Raw genomic sequence first — 19,347 nt, 5'->3', positions numbered from 1 at the left:
GACAATTCCCCCAAAACCCTCAGGGCAAGGGTTTTAAGTTATGCACTTGGGGCGTGTATAGTTGTTACTGAAGGCGTTGTCGTATAAACTTCAAAGCAGGGTCATTCGATTGGAAATTCAAGGGGTTAGTTCCCTTTTTAATATTCGAAAGTGATTCGAAGGCAACTAGCCCCCCCCACACCCATCATTCCCCTAAACACATCCAATCAAAATTTTGAGATAGCACTTTTGTACAACGTAGTTGATTTCCCGATAGAAAATATTTTTTTGAGGATGACACTCCCCCACTACCCTCCAGGCAAGGGTTTTAAGTTATGCCCCGAGGGCATATAAGAACGATGTTGGCACAGTCTACTATGTATTATTTTTTTTCCTTTAGAGCAGGGCACTTCATATGGAAGGGGTAGTCGTAGAAACTTAAATAGAGATACATTTGATTGGAAATTGAGGGCTCTAGTGCACTTTATAATAGTCAAAACGTATTAGTTGACACCAAGCCCCCCCCCACGCCCTTCAATCCTCCAAACGCATCCTATCAAAATTTTGAGATAGCCATTTTGTTCAGCGTAGATGATTTCCAGATAAAAATATGTTTTTGAGGAGGACACTATCCCAAAACCCTCAGGGCAAGGGTTTTAAGTTATGGCCTGGGGGTATATATGGTTTTTAGAGAATGCGTTGTCGTATAAACTTCTAAAAAAGCTAATTCAATTGGAATTTCAGAGGCCTAGGATCCATTTTCATAGGCGCAAGTTATGGGAGTTCTCCTAGCCCCCCCCCCTCCTCCCCATCTACCAGTCTTCACAACTCATCAAACAGAAATTTTTAGATTACTCTTTCGTGGGATGTAGATGGATTCCAGATCGAAATTGCACCCTTGGTGAAGTACTTTCGACACAACCCTCGATGCAAGAATTAGAGGTTATGCCCCGGGGGGATATAAGGTTTTTATTGAAGTCTTTGTCGTAAAAACTTGAAAAAGGGCTCATTCGATTTGAAATTCAAAGGGATAGTACTCTTTTTAATAGTAAAAAGTGATTTGAGGGCAACTAGCCCCCCTCTCACGCCCACCTTTTCCCCAAACACATCCAATCCAAATTTTTAGATAGCCATTTTACTCAACGTAGTTGAAAGTTTTGGAGCTTAGGTCTTTAAGCATGACAACCCCTCTCCCCACAGCCCTCAGGGCAAGGGTTGCAACTTATGCCCTGGGCCATATAAAGTTTTTTTTGAAAGCGTTGTCGTAGAAACTTCAAAAGGGCTCATTCAATTGGAAATTGAAAGGGCTAGTGTCTTTTATAATAGTTGAAAGTGATTGGAAAGCGAATAACGCCCCTCTGACGCCCACCATTTTCCAAAACACAACCAATACAAATTTTGCAGGCCAAAGTATAAAGTCTTAAAAAACAAAAAGATTTAAAGAATTATTTTATTTTTCCCTGAAAAGACTACGTCAATATAAAACGAACAGAAATTAATTTAAAAAACTTTTTCCACAAAATAAGTTTTTCAAAGAAGAGTAAAGAACTCCATTTAACAAAAATGAGCAAAAATAAAATAAAATAATCTACCAAGCGTGAAACTACCACAAATCAGCATCGATAAATAAATGAAACCCAAAACGAACAGAAATTACAATAATTAACCGAGTCAAACTCAAAACGAGCAGAAATTAACATAAGTTGGGCGCAAAACCCCTATGCCTTCCCAAGGCCAGAACGAAATTTGCACTTTACTAAAAAAAAATACAACTAAATGTGCATTGTTAGTTTAATTGTTGTTCAGCTACGCTGAACAAAATGGTTATCTCAAAATTTTGATTGGATGTGTTTGGGTTTCCAGGAATAAAATATGTTTTTGAGGAGGACACTCCCCCACAACCCACGGGCAAAGGATTTCAAGTTATGCCCTGTGGGCATATGAGGTTTTTAGATAAGTCACTGTTGTAGAAACTTCTAAAAAAGCTCATTCGATTGGCAATTCAAAGGTCTAGTGCCCTTTTTAATAGTCAAAAGCGATTGGAGGGCACCTAGCCCCCCCCCCACGCCCATCGTTTCGCCCCACACATCCAAGCAAAATTTGGAGGTAGCCAATTTGTTCAGCGGAGTTGATTTCCAGATGGGAAATATGTTTTTGAAGAAGAAACTCCCCCACAACCCTCAGGGCAAGGGTTATAAGTTATGCCTTGGAGGTATATAAGGTTTTATTGGAGTCTTTGTCGTAGAAACTTGAAATAAAACTCATTCGATTTGAAGTTCAAAGGGATATTACTCTTTTTGAGATTAGAAAGGGATTGAAGAATAGCTAACCCCCCTTTCACGCACGCCTTGTCCCCGAATCCATCCAATCCAAGTTTTTAGATAGCTAGTGTACTCGACGAAGTTGAAAGTTTTAGAGATCTTGTGTTTAAGGATGACAATCCCTCCCCCCACAGCCCTCAGGGCACGGGTTGCAACTTATGCCCTGGGTCATATAAAATTTTTATTGAAAGCGTTGTAGTAGAAACTTCAAAAGGGCCCATTCAATTGGAAATTGAAAGGGCTAGTGTCTTTTTTAATAGTTGAAAGTGATTGGATAGCGACTAACGCCCCTCTCACGACATTCATTTTTCAAAACACATCCAATAAAAATTTTGCAGGCCAAACTATAAAGTCTTAAAAAACGAAAAGATTTAAAGTATTATTTTCTTTTTCCCTGAAAAGACTACGTCAATACAAAACGAACAGAAATCAACTTAAAAAACTTTTTCCACAAAATAAGTTTTTAAAAGAAAATTAAAGAACTCTAATAAACAAAAATGATTAAAAATAAAATAAAAAAAACTACCAAGTGGGAAACCACAACAAATCAGCATCGAAAAAGAAATGAAAGCCAAAACGAAAAGAAATTACAATAATTAACCGAGTCAAACTCAAAACGAGCAGAAATTAACATAAGTTGGGCGCAAAACCCCTATGCCTTCCCAAGGCCAGAACGAAATTTGCACTTTACTAAAAAAATATAACTAAATGTGCATTGTCAGTTTAATATACATATACTGATATTTAGCAATCAAAATGTTTATATTAATTGATTAATTAAAGTTATAAAAGTTCCTGATAATTCAATCCCCCCTGAAAACTCTACCCAGAAAACCTCTCGCGGAAGGTTCCGCTTGAAAACGCTCCTCAGCATACTTTCACTTGAAAAATATTTTCATTTCTGATCGTTTTTCAAATCATGCAGGAAATTCCCACTTAGTGGAAATTTTTCCTGACCCCCCCCCCCTTAAGTGGAATGTTACTCCCGCAGAAGATTCCTCCATGGAGAATTTCTCCAGTGGAAAATCTCTCCCCATGAAAAAATCTTCCTGACAATTCTAACCACGGTGAAAATTTCGCCCGGACAATTTCCCCGGAACATCTCCACATGTAAAATTGCCTCGGCAAAGACAAAGTAAGACAAATAAAAAGAATTTTGTGTATGCATTCTGGTAAACTCTTAGTGTAAAATTTTCCCTGGAGACTTTCTTCCCCATGGAAAATCCCCCAGCTGAAAAGTCACCCCCCTCCCCTCGCAAAATGTCTTTGTACTTTCCAATACCAAATACTATACTTAGGCCTAAATAATTGGCACATTTCCCAGTTTACAGCCCTTTCCTAAAGGGCTGGGGGGGAATCATGTTATCCCAAAAGACATAGTTACTGGACCTTTCAGCTATACTGAACAAAACGGCTATTTCAAAACTTTGATCGGATGACTTTGGAGAAGGGGGTACTTCCTCTCCGATTTTTTGGGCACTTAAGAAAAAGCACTAGAGCTATTAATTTCCGTTCGAATGAGCTATCTCCCGATATTTTAGGACCACTGGTTAGATACAATCACCCCTGGAAAAAAAATAGACACACATCCGTGACCTTTCTTCTGGCAAAAAATACAAATTTCAAATTTTTGCAGATAGGAGCTTGAAACATTGATAGTAGGGTTCTATGATACGTTGAATTTAATGACACGATTTTCATTAAGACGAATTGACTTTTTGAGGGTATTTTTCCCCTTTTTCAACGATCATGCAGAATTTCTAATGTTCGTAGCTTTTGATGGGTAACACTAAACTTAATGAATCTCATATATTTGGAATAAGCATAAAAAGTCAATTCTTTGACGTGTGTATTGATATAAAAATTCCATTTCTTAGAGTTTCGGTTACTATTGAGCAGAGTAGCTCTTTACAGTTTGTCACGAACTAGTTGACTGAGAGGTCTGACTGCATTTTTTTGTGAATATATCACACGAGTAGGTCTTCAGAAGAAAATGTTACTCCCTAAAGAAAAAAAGCGAGCAAAAATGGGTTTTTTAAAGGCCAAATGAGAATAATTTAAAACACTAAACAACGTAAATATTTTGAAAGGACAAACGCCTCTCTTCTTCAGGACGAAACGAAATACTGTATCCAAGGAAAGTGTCCAAGAAAAAAAAACAACAAAAAACAAGCGCGGAGTTGTTTGCTAGTATCCATCGATTGCAGTTTATAATTTTTTGGATTTTGTGCAAATCACGGATATTGGCGAATAATTCGCTTTTATGGTTGTTAGGTATTTGGTTTTAATTCTTATATTTTTTGGCTTTTATTGAATTTTATTCATCTTTTAAGTTTTTGTTTTTTTTCTGCGTTTTTTTTGGTTCTTTTCACATTGAATTTCCGCGCTTGTTTTTTGTTGTTTTTTTTTCTTCGGCACTTTCCTTGAATACATTATTTCGTTTCGCGCTGAAGAAGAGAGGCGTTTGTCCTCTCGAAATATTCGCTTTGTTGTGTTTTTTCAGTATTTTCATTGGGTCTTTAAAAATCCCATTTTTGCTCGCTTTTCTTTCTTTATGTTATGTCAGGCCAATGTTGTTGAAGAGATTATCTATGTTACTCCCTGTTAGGTAAATGTTACTATTTTGCATCCTGCAAAATTCGTTTTTGCTGCGATTTAAAAAGACCATGGTTACGGAATAGCATATGAACATTTTTATTATGAAACTCTTCCCAAATACAAACGTAATTTATCTTATAAATTTAAAATTTATGTCTTCAAAGAGTCAGTAGCTTGGCAGATGTCACAGCGCTAACCAGGGCTATTTTTTTCTAAAGCACACAAAATTGAAAACTTAAAGTCTAAGAAAAGAAAATAGTGCAAAAATTCCTCAAACTTTCCTTATTCAAAATGTGTAATGTATTATCAACATAGATTATACTAGCTTTGATTAATCTCCAATAAAACTATCACATACCTAATTCGGGGAAACTTCGCGATTTTTGACATAATTTCTTTTTTGCTTGTTGAAAAATTTTACTTTATGCATATGAGGAAATCAGAGTGGTAAACAATTGTAATCTTTCCAGTGTAAATATATGGGGCGGATTTCTGATAGAATAAGACAATTTTTATCATGAACAGTTACTACTTCTTTTATATCCCATTTTGGAACTATGGCCTTTTGAACTCTGTGTTGCAATATGTTTCAACAAGATTTTTTTGGTTCGGAAGGTAAAATACCAATATTTTATTACACTCCGGCTACCAGTAACCTGTAATCACATACAAATTTGCACCACAATGGATTTCCATTTTTTTTCTGTGTGTGCTGTTTAATGCGTTCTAGCATAAATTTAGTTTTTTGGGTATTGTGAGATTTAATGTATTTTTAACGTACTTATGGTGCTTTATTATTGTATTGACATATTGATTATTGACATATTGACTGATTCAGTTTTTGACAGTCTGAAACAAACATAAATTTCAAATTAAACTTTGGTATTTGTTCATGTTGTTATCACAACAGAAACTTTCCTTCAAAGTAAGTCGTGTAGGCAAGCATGTACGCATGATGTTTTTTTTTTGGGGGGGGGGAGGCAATAATAAAAACACGAATTTTATCTGAAAATTCGAGAATAAAGTTCCCAACATTCATAATATTTTATAACAAGCCCATAACAAGCCCAGCTTGACGGGTCGCATAACCGTTTCATGCTTGTAAAAGTAGATTTCTCTGTAGCATTATTAAAATTACTGATTGATTAATCAATTGAAATTTACTGAAAAATACACTTAAAATGGTGAATTTTAAAACTAGCCGAAAATCCAAGATATGTGTAATGATGTCCTCCATTACCTTATAAGGGTTTAACCACGTAAAATTGTTCAAATATAAAAAAAAGTTTCTAATTAAGTGTAAAACAAAATAAATTGAAATATGTAAATGAATAAAGTGTATAAAATATACAGTACAATTCAGTAAAATGAAATAAAGTATAAATAAAGTATCAAAAAATAAATAAAGTATCTACCTTTCTGTTAGTGTATTTTCTGTGACATACACAGTGTAAAATAAGATATATGACAATTAGACACCCAGTGATACATTTTAATTCTTAGTAAGAAAATTTAAATTGCCCGAGTAAAAAAAAAAAGTTACAAAACATTCTCAGACCCATGGGTATTCCTTCAGACCATAAGTGGTCAAGCTATGGCCAGTTACACTTCAAGAAAATATCACATGAAATTCATGGTGCGAATCACGCAAAGGAATAAAGTCATATTCCTTTAGAATGTATCTAAAGAATGTATCTGATGCTATTTGAAACAACTTGCTCCATTACAGAAAAGTTCTCTGGTAAGTCCAGAAAAAGCCCCAAAACAAAAGCAAAACCTCAAAGAAAATTTTCTGCTGTTTTAGACACGAGACACATTTCTTCTGATTCTGTGAAATGGTTAAAGACAATTACATTTTCCCCCTCATTTTTGCATTAACCGTTTACCTTATGGGTAGTCTGACCAAACTAAGCCTGCATTCCAATAAGAAAATGCGTTTGTTGGCAAGAAGTATAAGTTCATTTTGAGTTCGATTACAACTGCTAAGAAAGCACCTGAGTATGGAAATTTTCCGAACTTAACCAACGCAGACTATTCTGACAGGATATATCGAAAAACTGAGCCGAATCACTTTCCAAACTAAATGAGTTGTTAGTAATGATACTTACAAACTTCAAAGTCCTGAAAAAAACAGCTTGACATTTTGACTCGACCTTTTAATAGTTGAAATAGCCCACCTTATTCTGAAGAGCCGAGCAATAACGCGGAGCGATAAAGCCATACAAAAAATGCAACTCTTGGCAGTTAGCTTCTGAAGGCTTCTAAGAGGAGCCTACAGCCTCTTTTAGACGACCCTTTAAAGGTTGCTTGTCCGCAGATAGCACATTCCGAAATTGATCATCTTTTTTCATGTGTTATTTAATCACAGAAAGCCTCCGACTCCTTCTTCTATGGCAAAGTAGAACCCTCTTCTTCTTCTTCTAAAAGAGAACATCCCTCCCTTCTTTATGTATAACCCCATTGTCTTGTAGACAGAAGAGGCGTTAACAGATTACTTGCAATTCAAAATTCTGATGCAATCCTCCACAGGTCTGAGCTCAACGAACTTCATTTTGTCAATCAGTAAAAATTATTAGAAAAACAAGTTCGGATTTTTCACCCTTTATGTTCATGTAAACATAAATATGTTAGATTCAACTTTGAAAAGTAACGAATTATAGATTTGACCAATTTCAATCGGTAGCCTATGCTGTGCATTAGTACCAGTGCTTTTTAGTTTTTGTTTTTAGTTGTGTTTTATTTTAGTTGTATTTTTAGGTTTTTTGTTAATAGTCACGGCCAATTTTTAGTTTATTTAACGTTAATTGCGTATAACTGCATACTTCCTACTGATTCATATATTTGGCTGCAGGTTCTCGATACTTTGAAAAAAGGTCTGATGCTTGAAAAATTATTTTAGGTTCAAATATCCTTTCCCTACTTTCAAGTGTTTTTACAAAAAAAACTTTCAAGGGGGTCCTTGGATGGTCATCCAAGTGGGGACGACCATCCCCCCTAGTGGTATTTAAATTTGGTTATTCAAAATGTTACACGCATTCATCTGAAGGATGCTTAAAAGGCCATTAACTTGATATTTTTTTTTACATGCCGTCCGCTATGCATATTTTATGATAATGAAAAATATTACACCTCTCATATAAAATATGACATCATAGTAATACATAGAATGTATTATGACATCATAGAATGTGACATCAATCACACGTTTTTTTTTTAAATTAGGGCTCTAAGTATAGTCAACTGAAGGGTGCACATCCTACCCATGACCCACCAAAATATTGCAATTCCCCACAAGTGGGGTCTGTGCCCCACATTGGGAATCACGGCCCTACATTAAACATGTAGGCTAATGTATCGTAAGCAAAATTAGTGTAATTAGTATAATTGGCTAGGTTAGTGTAGTGATACGTGTTTAATATCAGTTTCTAAAAAATTGTTTGAAAAAAAGTGCTGAGAAACACACAAACGCTATATGTACCAAATGTTAGAATAATGGTCCCTTTAGTGAAATCTTGTTTTGGAAAAATAAGAACTGTTTGGAGTCAGCACAAAGGTAGAACATCGGAATATACAAAATTCCACTTGGTTGACCAAGTGGGGTCATCCAAGTAGGATGACAGGGGAATCTCCTGTCATCCTATGAGTAAGTACAATAATACAGCGTAGTTTTAAAAATCCTACCTTTGACATGTTCCTTGGCAGCTCTCAATGAATCTTCTGTATATTGAACAGATTTGGGAAATAGCGATGTATATGTTGAACCGAAGCCAATAATATTGAAATAACAATCCATAGGAAGTGACTGAAGAAAGATCTGAAAAAAAAACTTACTGTAATTAATTGTGACTTAGACTAGCGCAGTTTTAGATAAACAAATCAACAGTTTCATCCAAAATCGTCTTCATACATGTTAAGGGTTAAGGAAAATAATCACCTATTTACACGACATCCTTCCGACCAGCCCAAAACCAATGTATTCAGGAATAACTTCTGCTGCCCATCAAGCGTAAACAGGATTTTTGTTCGGGAGGGGGGGGGTATAAAAACTTTAAAAACGCATCAAAAATTGTTTTTATGCAGTTTTGTTACGTTTTTACAAGTCGGACACCAATTTTCGGGGGAGGGGTTCAAACCCTAAAACTCCCCCTTCCCCCTGGATACGGTCTTCGTGCCCACCAACTTTTGACTATTAACTAACTTTTACCGGGCCTTTAAAAACTTCTCCGGGGTTCTAGATGTATGTTAAAAAATACATCAGGAACACTACGAACCCATTTCTTTATCGGTTTATACGGGTAACTGTGTCTGAGAAATTTGTTTTTTGACCAAAAAGTTGGAGTTTTTTTTTCTTAATCAGTAAGATGAACGGTACTTGCAGACTGATTGTTATCTTACTTATTCATTCGAAGTTCTCGATGATGGACATAGATATGGAACATATACATCTTAAGCGTTGACGGTCAATAGTATTTGATCTCCTTACCTTTTAACCCTATAGTCACCACAACGTCAATAATACCAGACAAAATGCCGAATATTTCGATCTAACATTCGCCTTCTGCTTTCCTTGCCCAACAAAAAAGAGTAAAGAAGTAAAGAGTTAAAACTAAAAAGTAAAGAAGATTAAAACAAGCATTAGCATAAACATGATGAATTGATGATAAAAAACAAAACAAGTAACAAAAAAAATAAAATAAAAATGAATTTGATTATTACGTTGTATGCATCAGTAATGCAATTACTATCCAGGACCAGCAGCTTAACACAAAATTGATTTTTTTCACATTTTACAGACAATGTTAGACGAATTTACAAGAATAGCAAATTAAAGATAATATAACTGTAGACTATTTAAAGCTAAGATTAAAATTTTCAAGGAATAAGTGACATAAAGTACATCGATTTTTCCCAAACTCAAAATTGAGACCATTACTCCTTATAACCTCAATCTTAGGACTTCCCCAAGCTACGTTTTCTGGCCGGTTGGTACAGGATTGTAACTCAGAAGCGAGTGAGGGGTAAACCCTTTTGTGGAGGTTTTGACCATCAGGATCTTTTAGTGCTTACCACCAACAACTCATTCAGCACCGGGTACCCTGAGACTAACAAAGCTGCGTACACCGTTCTTCCCATCCCATTCAAGGGTGATCTGTTTTTCATTCGGCTCCAGACGAATGACCATAAGGCACAGTCTTTGGTAATCTGTCACCCTTCATCGGTGTATAGTGTCCTAGTAATCTCAACGTTTCCTTCATTATAGCCCAAGAAAGTGGGATCGAATCACATTTTCCAAACACTTAATTGTTTGGTATACGGTCAGTCAAACTAGTACCTAAAACTACTACAGTATACTGGTACCTAAACTAGTACCAAACTAGTTTACCAAACTAGTATCAAACTAGTACCTAAAACTACACTTGAACCCTACTAATTAGACCAGCATTGAAGTTTAACTTCTGCAGAACAATGCTTCAAGAAAAAAGGCTGGTATAAGCTTTTAAATGGGGAAGTTGAGAAAGGAACATGTTAAGGAAACAATTCTTACTTTATAATATCCTGAAAAATTATCGTGAACACGTTTTGACTGCAATTAAACATGTTAACATTAAACATGTCATTTTCAATCTTCTGAAGCGCCCGCGCTTCAGAGCCCTACTTGACCACTTTCATTACAGTGGCTTCCAATAGAAGCATTTCCACAATTAAAACGTGTAATTTTTTCTATTTTTGATGGCGAGGGAGGGATATTCAGTCATGGAACCCCCTCTCCTAGACAGGGCACTGAAATCCCTCTCCAGGTATTTTACCTCCAAGATAAAATACTCGGTATTTTACCAGGGCTAAAACACTGCAATAACTAATATTTAGGTAACAACTAATTACTAACTCTTCTTAAGTTTTACTAACAGCCGTAAGGTACTATAAACTAATCATTATGTGCCTTCTTCACGCTTGAAAGCCTTAAGTGCCTCTTAATGCTTAAAACATTCTTCGAAAAAAATTTCGGGTAATTTTTCTAACCTTAGACCTCTCCTCCCCCAGACAGTTTATTTCGCAAGCTTGTCCTCCCGATCCCATGGAAAAAAATGTGGAGATACAAATGTAAGTATTCTATTGTCTTTGTCATAGACCATAATTAAATGACAATGGAAAAAGGAGATAACATTCCACAAAGCGAAATTTTCTCTCCCACTTCTGTTGAAAAAACTCTAGCAAATAGATATATTTTTTAAATTTAAAATCTAAATCAATGTTGACAATCAGTTCTGGATTGCTCAATGAAGAGGATTATTACCTCTTTCCACTGAATATATTACAAAAACAGCAAAGTTAAAATCCTACTCAGATAATACATCTGAAAAGAGGGGTTTGAGCACTGGCTTCCACTCACAGAAAAAGTAGAAGGGGAGGGCAAAAATGCATTTTTCAAAGTCTAGGTTGGAGGGAATTTATTTTTTATCTTTCAATTTTTTTCGATGAAAATACAGAAAAAGGACGTTTTTAATTAAAAAATTTCAAAAAGGGCATTTTTTAAAATTCAGAGAGGGGAGAGACAATAAATTTGGAGCGGATTCGCCCCCCTCTAACTGATACCAGAGACATTAATTTAGAATAAAACCTAAGCAACTTTAAAAATTTGATTACTTATTTGAAAACCTGTTAAATAACACAAAAAGGATGGAGCATATATGTAAAGGCAAAAAAACCCAAAAAACAAAAAACAAAACAAAAGACAAACTTATAGGTGCAACTACGAGATTGAAAAAAAATTTTCTGCTAGTTCTTTTTTAGTTTTTCACGCTTCGTAACTGCGATTAATGGGTCCACTACTCTAAAATTTTTAACTAATCCAGAATCGCGTATCCATAGTTGGACATGGAGGAAATATTTCGTAAAACAGAAGAAGGTGGAACGGATTTTTCCTATATCAGTTTTAGTGAATATCTTCCAGAAATGCATAACATACAAGAAATGAGGCAGCGTGACAGGGTTGAAAAAAGTGGCAGGGTGAAAACAGTTGAAACAAATTTTCTCAGGAATAATTGACGCAGAGGAGGTATATTCAACGAGAAATTTGGCTGCCATACATTCAACTGCCGTCATCAGCAGTGAGTAAAATAACGGCCGAAATCTTGAACGGAATTACACTTTTCTCAAAGAGATCAAGGACAAGACAGAAAGTTCAAATCAAAACTTCAAATTATAGGTGAATAAAAAAAAAAAAAAAAAAAAAAAAAAAAAAAAAAAAAAAAAAAAAAGCTGGGAACTAAATAGTGCTGACACGAAGTTTTTCATATAAGTTTCTTACCATTTATGTTTTCTGCTTCTGAAATACAGGTCTGACGTTAAAATCAAGAAAAACTTCATGTCATTCATAAATCTTGGCTGTTTTATTGACAAGTGTGACTAAAGTCTGGTTCGGGCAGTAGCTTCATTTTAGGGTAAACCCATTTATTACACTTATTAGCACTAAGCGCAAAGGGACGCCTTATGAATGATTCTACAGATTATTGAACTTACATTTCCCGTTTCTAAGAGAAAAGTTTCGTTACCAATGTACTATGATCATTTCTTTTAGCTTTTTGGGGTAGGGTATATCAAATTATGGAAAGTGGATAGAAATCTACTAGAGACATCTTTCCCATTATCTAATTCATTTTCAAAAACAGTGCTACAACGCCCTTTTGTTGTTGGCACGATTATATATCTTTATAGCACCTCGGCCAATGCTGAAATATCTCAGCAATTGCGAAACAACTAGTTTACTTCACGACAAATATTGAATTTTCATTATGCTAAGGCGTGTAATGACTGAGACCTGGTCCATTTTAATACAAGGTAACCCAATTGAGAGACTGATCTATTAGACCAACAACTGTAAATTAGTTCTAACTTTAGAGCTATAGCTTACCAAAAGCGCTTCCTTCGCCTGTGATATAGATTCCCCTTGCATTGACCCACTGCGGTCAATAAGGAAAACAAGTTCTGTCTTCTGTGTCTTCACATCAATGGATGGTACTAAGGTTATCATTGCAGCATATGTTCCATCTTCTGACTTCTATGAATACAATTAATACAAACATATACCAAAGTCAAAATAAACTCAAAAGGAGTCCAGTTACATGCATATGGTGCATACAAAATAGCGTAAAAGGATGTTAAACAACAATTATTTTTTTCCGACAATTTTCACAACGCCAGGCCACTAACAAATAAGGGTCAAAAGTTTACTTAATTTTACTTCCAAGATTTTTTTTTTCTGCTGAACTTCTTTAGAAAAGAGAGGTTAAACATTTCTAACGAGTAAGGAATTTAAACCCTAAAGACCCTTCGATAACAGTGGATTATGGGTACCAAGGGGGGATACCTCCTTTGTTTTTCCGAGATCGTTCTGCATTAATGGAAAATGGTAGGTAACCCTTAAGATAGTAGGCTGCTGTTCTAAAAATAAGAAGCATATACTTCAAAAATACTGCATAAACTCCACTAAAGTCGGTATTAAGGGGTTTCTGAACTTGTTAATTGCAAATCTAAAGCTAATATTGCAATGAAGACGACCAAAATTTAAGCAAGTCAAGTATATATCTCACAAACGGTGAAGATATTGCATATTATTGAAATTGGAAAGTCCAAATGCTTATCTTGGGCCTGTTACCCCTCTAGTAGGCCCACCCCCCAAATATACACATACGAACATATTGAACTTTTTTCCACTTAGGATCATTCAGGGTATTTAGGGAATTGTCAAAAATTACTCAATTATAATGATTAAAAACAATTAAGATTGTTGCATGACTATCCTAAATCATAAAACAGCAAGTATACATCTCAAAAATGGAAGCTGATTTCCTCCAAAGTTGGCACTTTATAATTTATGAACTTTCTGATTACGAGTCTGAGGCAAATAATACAGTATAGACATCCACAGCAAAAACATGTTATTTCACAAATGGTGCATATGTTAAACCTTATTGAAATCTGAGCCATGAACTGATTTTCAATATGCGGTTGCAGGGCCCTTAGCAGACTTAGTTAAAAGACTTTGTTAAAATCATTGTGTCAAAGGTTAAAAATCATCAATATTAGGCTACAGAATCGCTGTCTTAAATCTAATCAAACTAAATGCAGATTTAACAAAACGTGATGGCGTGTGCCTAGTCGTATTTAAGCATTTCTGAGGTAATTGATTACAAATCTGAGGCTAATACTGCAATACAATTTTTTTTTTAATCTAAAAAATCAAGAAGTTGCGCGAGGCTAGTTCAAAATATTATCACAAAAGACTACAGAGTGACTGCAAGAACAAGAAACTTGTACAAAACTAGAAAATGGATTTATTCCACATTTCAAGGTACAATTCCACAATTGCTTAAATTTCAAGAGCTCTCCAATTCCATATTCAACTTATGCGTTTAAATAGCAATCCAATAATTTAGTTTTTAAGCAAACCAAAATTATTTACAAACAGTCTACAATTAACACTTCATAACACAGTATGTGAATAGTCAACGAAAGTGATATAGATAAAGTCAAAGAAAGGGTCTTCAAATAAAAATGATTCAAAGAAAAGTATATCTATCCATAGATAGATATTATAATGGAAAGCTCAATTTAGTAAATAAAGATCAAGTAAGTTAATTGGAGCCCAAAGGTGCAATCTTCATTTTTAGTGAAAACTTATTTAACATATGAAAATAGTGTACAAACTTTGTCAAAATTCGACGAAGCTCGACTTGCTTTTGGGAACGAGTCTGAAAATAAAAAATGGAGAGAGTGAATTTTGCAACTAACCAACTCATTGTCTGTGTGACACAAACTTTCGCCCTTTTACCTGCCTCGAAATCTTTGAGGGAGTTCCGGAAGAGGAGGGGAAGGGGTCAGAGGCACTTTAAATCTTGACTTGGGGAGGGAGGCAGAGATAAATTGAAAAACACTATGCGTATCCGATCCATTGACACGACATGGGTGCAATATATTGGACAATGCTCAGGGAATGGAGTTGAAACCTCCAGGTACTTTTCGGTTAAGGATAGGGGAGAGTGAGGTAAGGGAAATCACACTTAGTGTTCAGGCAGGGGGAAGGATATGCAAAGTTTTTGTCTCCAATTCAGACAAAAATAACCTTTTGGCACTATAAGATCCTATAATTTATGCATGTTAAATCAAATTACAATACAATTTTTGCATGGTACGTGAGACAAATCAAAAACAGCTAAGAGAATTAAGTTGGAAATTTCAAGGAATGTTGAAAGGTGCTTTGAATTAAATCACTTTGTACGTAGAGATGTATTATAGGATGTTGAGAGGTATTGAACTTTGTATATCCATGTTGTTAAAACGGAGTATTTGCAATATCTAATGGGCGGTTAAGGGTATTAGGTTTAAACTTTGAGGAATGTTGAACTAAGTCAAAAGACACTATGTCCAGGATGTCAGGTTGTCAAAATAGTGGATATGTAATATCTCAGGAACAGCTACGTTTATTAAGTTGAAACTTTCAAAGAATGTTTAACTAAATCAAAAGACACTATGTCTTTTGTTGTCAAAATGGCGTATCTGCAATATCTTAGGGTGGTTAGGGTATCAATCAGGAATTTTTACGGAACACTGAACTAAAACAAAAGACACTATGTCCATACAGGATATTTACAATACCCCAGGAACGGCTAAGGGCATTATGTTGAGGCTATCAGGGAAGGGGATAAACAAATTTTTGTCTCAAATTCAGGCAAAACCGCTTTTTGCACTATAAGATCATGTGTGACTTATAATTTATGCACGATAAGGTTGCGAGACAAATCCAACTACAATATGTACTGCCAGGCTGTCAACATCGTGATTCTGCAATATCTCAGCAATGACGGCTCTGGCCTCTCTTGCGCTCGGGTCAAAATCTTGACTAGCCCCCCCCCCCCCCGTCTCTCAAAAGTTTCAAGGCAAAATTGTAACATAATTTTCATTTATTAACACAAATTTTCCATTTATTTCTAATCTGACTTTTCTTACTTTAGTCTCTGCAAAATTATCATTTATCTCGTCCAATTTATTGCTTCTAATTCTTCGCGTTCTATGCTCATTAACGCTAAATCATTTACTCGTTTCTGGTCCATATTCAATCTGCGGTATGTTAATATTAATTTACGTTTACTAAACGACCACTCATTACTGACCACCGACACTGCAATCGCTGATAATATTTGATAGGTAACTCTTACGTTTGCGAAGACCCCTTCATCTACGCATTGGAAAATAAATTCTAACACATCTATAGGCTTCTTTAAGGAAATGTGTCGTCGTTGAATTATTTTTTCATGTTTTTGAATTCATGGAATAACTGAATACGATCTAAACTGTCACAATATTCTACTTTTATTACAACTTACTTTTATTTCAAGGAATGGTGATGAAGATATGGGGAAATCAAAAATTTCAGATTCAATTTGCTTATACGAGTAGTTACTGCCAACTACACAGTATTGAGATTTTGCGCCCCTAAAATTTCTGCGGCCAGGGCAAGGGCCTCCTCTGCCCCCCTAAAACCGCCTCTATATCTCAGGAACGGCTTAGGCTATCAAGTTGAAATTTTCTGGGAATGTTGATGAGGACAAGTGGACATTGAATTATTAATTTGGGGAAAGGGTATAGCTAAATCAGAAGATAGTATGTGCAAACAGGTTATCAAAATACCATGTCTACAATGTCCAGTGAACGGAAATGGCCATCGAAATGGGATATTCAGTTATAGTGCCATTTTTAACAAAAAAAATGATTAGAGAACAACCCCCCTCCCTTACCCTTTCTTCCTACGCACCACCTCACAATCCAAAAGATATCTAATCAAGTTTTGAGATAACCACTTTTTGAAATAGTCGAAAGGTTCAACAAATAAGTTTCCAGGGATGACATAAACGCTACATTTTCTGGGACAAGGGCCGTAAATTTACATATAGGACTGTTCAAACATAAATTTTATAATAGAAAAAGGGCCATATTTGATCCTGGGTCTACGACCAGCTCGATGGTTATAGTGGTTATAATGGTTCTTAGCGTGAAATATTCAATTCTATTCCCGGTGATCTGCTTCAAAATTTCATTTCGTCAAGATACCAACTAAAATTTCAGGACAAGGTAAACCTCAACCAGGAAACAGATCTAGTCGCATTGACTCTTGGCGTTCTATTTCTATTAATTCATATTATTTTTCAACAAAACAAAACTTTTTTGAATAATTGAGCTCAAAATGCATTCATTCAGACATACAACAAAATATAACACAAGTTCAACATTGTAAGAGAACGGGGATCAAAAGAATACAAAGGACTTATAACTAAATTATTTAAGGAATCAATTTAACTTAATATTTGCGGACAGTATCATTGTTTTGACAAGAAACCAAGAGCCCATCCTAAAATATCCTCAAGATTTTTAGGAGCTGCAAAACGGAAGTAAAAAGGTACCTGGTGCGAAAGAAAACCGGGCAGTCCGGTGCCCCCACAAAAATACACAATATTTAGGGTAAATTTAATACATTCTTGGTAAAAAGAACCTTTTTTTTCTCCCATGAAAATACTTTCGAGCTAAGATTTCTCTGTTCGAGCGTTCTTTACGCTGACTTTTTTTTAACTTTTAAAGATTGTGTCAGTATATTAGAATATTTTTAATATATGAATTGTGGAGTTACTTACAATAGAGGTTTATGCTTATGCAAGGTAAGGAGCTGACAGGACATAGCAAGTCGGCTAAGCTGAATAAGCTAACCAAACTACTACCAGGCTTGCGTTGATCTGAACCTGTTAAAAGTTTTCAAAGTGCCCCTTTTCTCTACTTTTACTAAAACTGACTTTAAGCTTTATTTTTCGTATACTTTTTCTCTATTTTTTCCCCGTTAACACGTTTCGGAAAATCATTCACTTTTTGTTAACTAACACTTTAATTAACACTGTTAACTTGCTTCTGTTTTCACAAGCTAACAAAGATTGGATCGCAAACATAATTAGTCAACAATTCAACACAAAACCTTATATTGTAATTACATCAAAAAGTCATGACTGCTCAAAGTGGAATGGAAGAGAAGAGTAATAGAAAAACTGAAAACTTACTTCAGTGATTAGTCTTGGTTTATGAGAATCTTCAACTTGGATGAGGAAAACCAAATCTTCATTCATTTTCACTTTCTCCTCGATTGCGTTTATATTTGCTCGCTTACCCTAAAATATATACACTGATTTTATTTTGTCACATTTCTGGCTTATTAATCTCCAATAATAACTGAATTGTCACTCTAGCTTAAAAAACCCAATAACCCTACTATCATGTTTAACCCGTCTATTTTCAATTATTTTGTCAATGAACTTAATTGAATAACTATTACAAAACAAAATATCCCTCAAGTATAACAATTACGAATCCAGAAATTCCTTGGAACAAATTCTAAAGCTCTATCCACTAGCGAAATCACAACCCCCCTTTTCACCGACATAGGGTGGCAAGAATGAAAATTTAAATACCTATCATTGTGCGTTGGTTTTCTGTAAATCGAGAAAAGTAAATGGAGATCCCTTTTAATTAATAAAATATCCAGAAAAGCTAATTTATTATTATCCTCAAACTCAACTGTAAATTTAACATTATTATCAAAACAATTTAAATGGTTACAAAAAAGGTCTAAGGAGTCCAATCCATGTTTCCAAACGCACATCAAATCATATTAGAACCTACCCCAGAAGCATGGGGAGATTCTAAATCTGTGTATAGCGGAGATTGCAATGGCATCTATGAATAGATTTGCCAATAAAGGAGAAAGAGAATCCCCCATAGGTAACCCAAAAATTTGTCTATAAAACTCCCCTCGAAAACCAAAATAAAAAAAATTCATTTACTAGAATAATTAGTTTCATAATGACTTCAATATCCAAACTGGCTAAAGTCACATCTTTTATTAAATCAAAGTGTTTTTCTAATTTACTTTTTAAAATGTCCTCGCACCTTTTTAAATCACAATTTGAATACATGGACACAACATCAAAACTGTAAAGAATTGAACTGATTTTGATAGGACAAGAACATGGAAAACGGTACATTTGAGAAACGAAAAATGAAAATACATCCGGCTGGAGAAGGATTTTCAGACTCAATTTTCTATTTCTGAAAATTCTCAATTTTTCTTCTTATTCAACCAACACGAATTTTGTGCTTTTAGTATTTCATATGCTGTAGAGCTTTGGCGAAAGCCAAAAGTCAAAACTCGCCTCAAATTATAGGTCTTTTTAAATCTAGTCTATTCTAAACTTCTGAAGTCTATTCCAAAATATGATTTTACATTTATTTATAGAATGAAGAATTTCTGCTTTGTTTCAATTTATTTGCAATACATCATCCCCGAACCCGGTTGAAAAGATAGCAGCATAGGTTAGAAGCAGGGTTGCTTATTTCCAACTTTTGCTGCACT

The 19,347-nt window shown here is 35.0% G+C and overlaps 1 protein-coding gene across 1 annotated transcript in view; it reads right to left on the bottom strand.

Annotated features, from left to right (window-relative positions):
* Positions 1-19,347, bottom strand: part of LOC148947293 (von Willebrand factor A domain-containing protein 5A-like) — a 96,108-nt gene that overhangs the window by 45,331 nt on the left and 31,430 nt on the right. The window contains exons 5-7 of the mRNA XM_089096558.1: positions 17,999-18,106; positions 12,811-12,957; positions 8,580-8,712 (exon numbers count right to left, since the gene is read on the bottom strand). Coding sequence (XP_088952684.1) covers positions 8,580-8,712; positions 12,811-12,957; positions 17,999-18,106 — 388 coding nt within the window. The remainder of the gene's footprint in view (positions 1-8,579; positions 8,713-12,810; positions 12,958-17,998; positions 18,107-19,347) is intronic.

Source organism: Artemia sp. Qi Xiang Cuo, chromosome 11, assembly GCF_049724085.1.
Source record: "Artemia sp. Qi Xiang Cuo chromosome 11, ASM4972408v1, whole genome shotgun sequence".
Classification (NCBI taxonomy): domain Eukaryota; kingdom Metazoa; phylum Arthropoda; class Branchiopoda; order Anostraca; family Artemiidae; genus Artemia; species Artemia sp. Qi Xiang Cuo.
The sequence above is the reverse complement of the archived record's forward strand: the minus strand, read 5'-3'. Positions and strand labels throughout refer to the sequence as shown.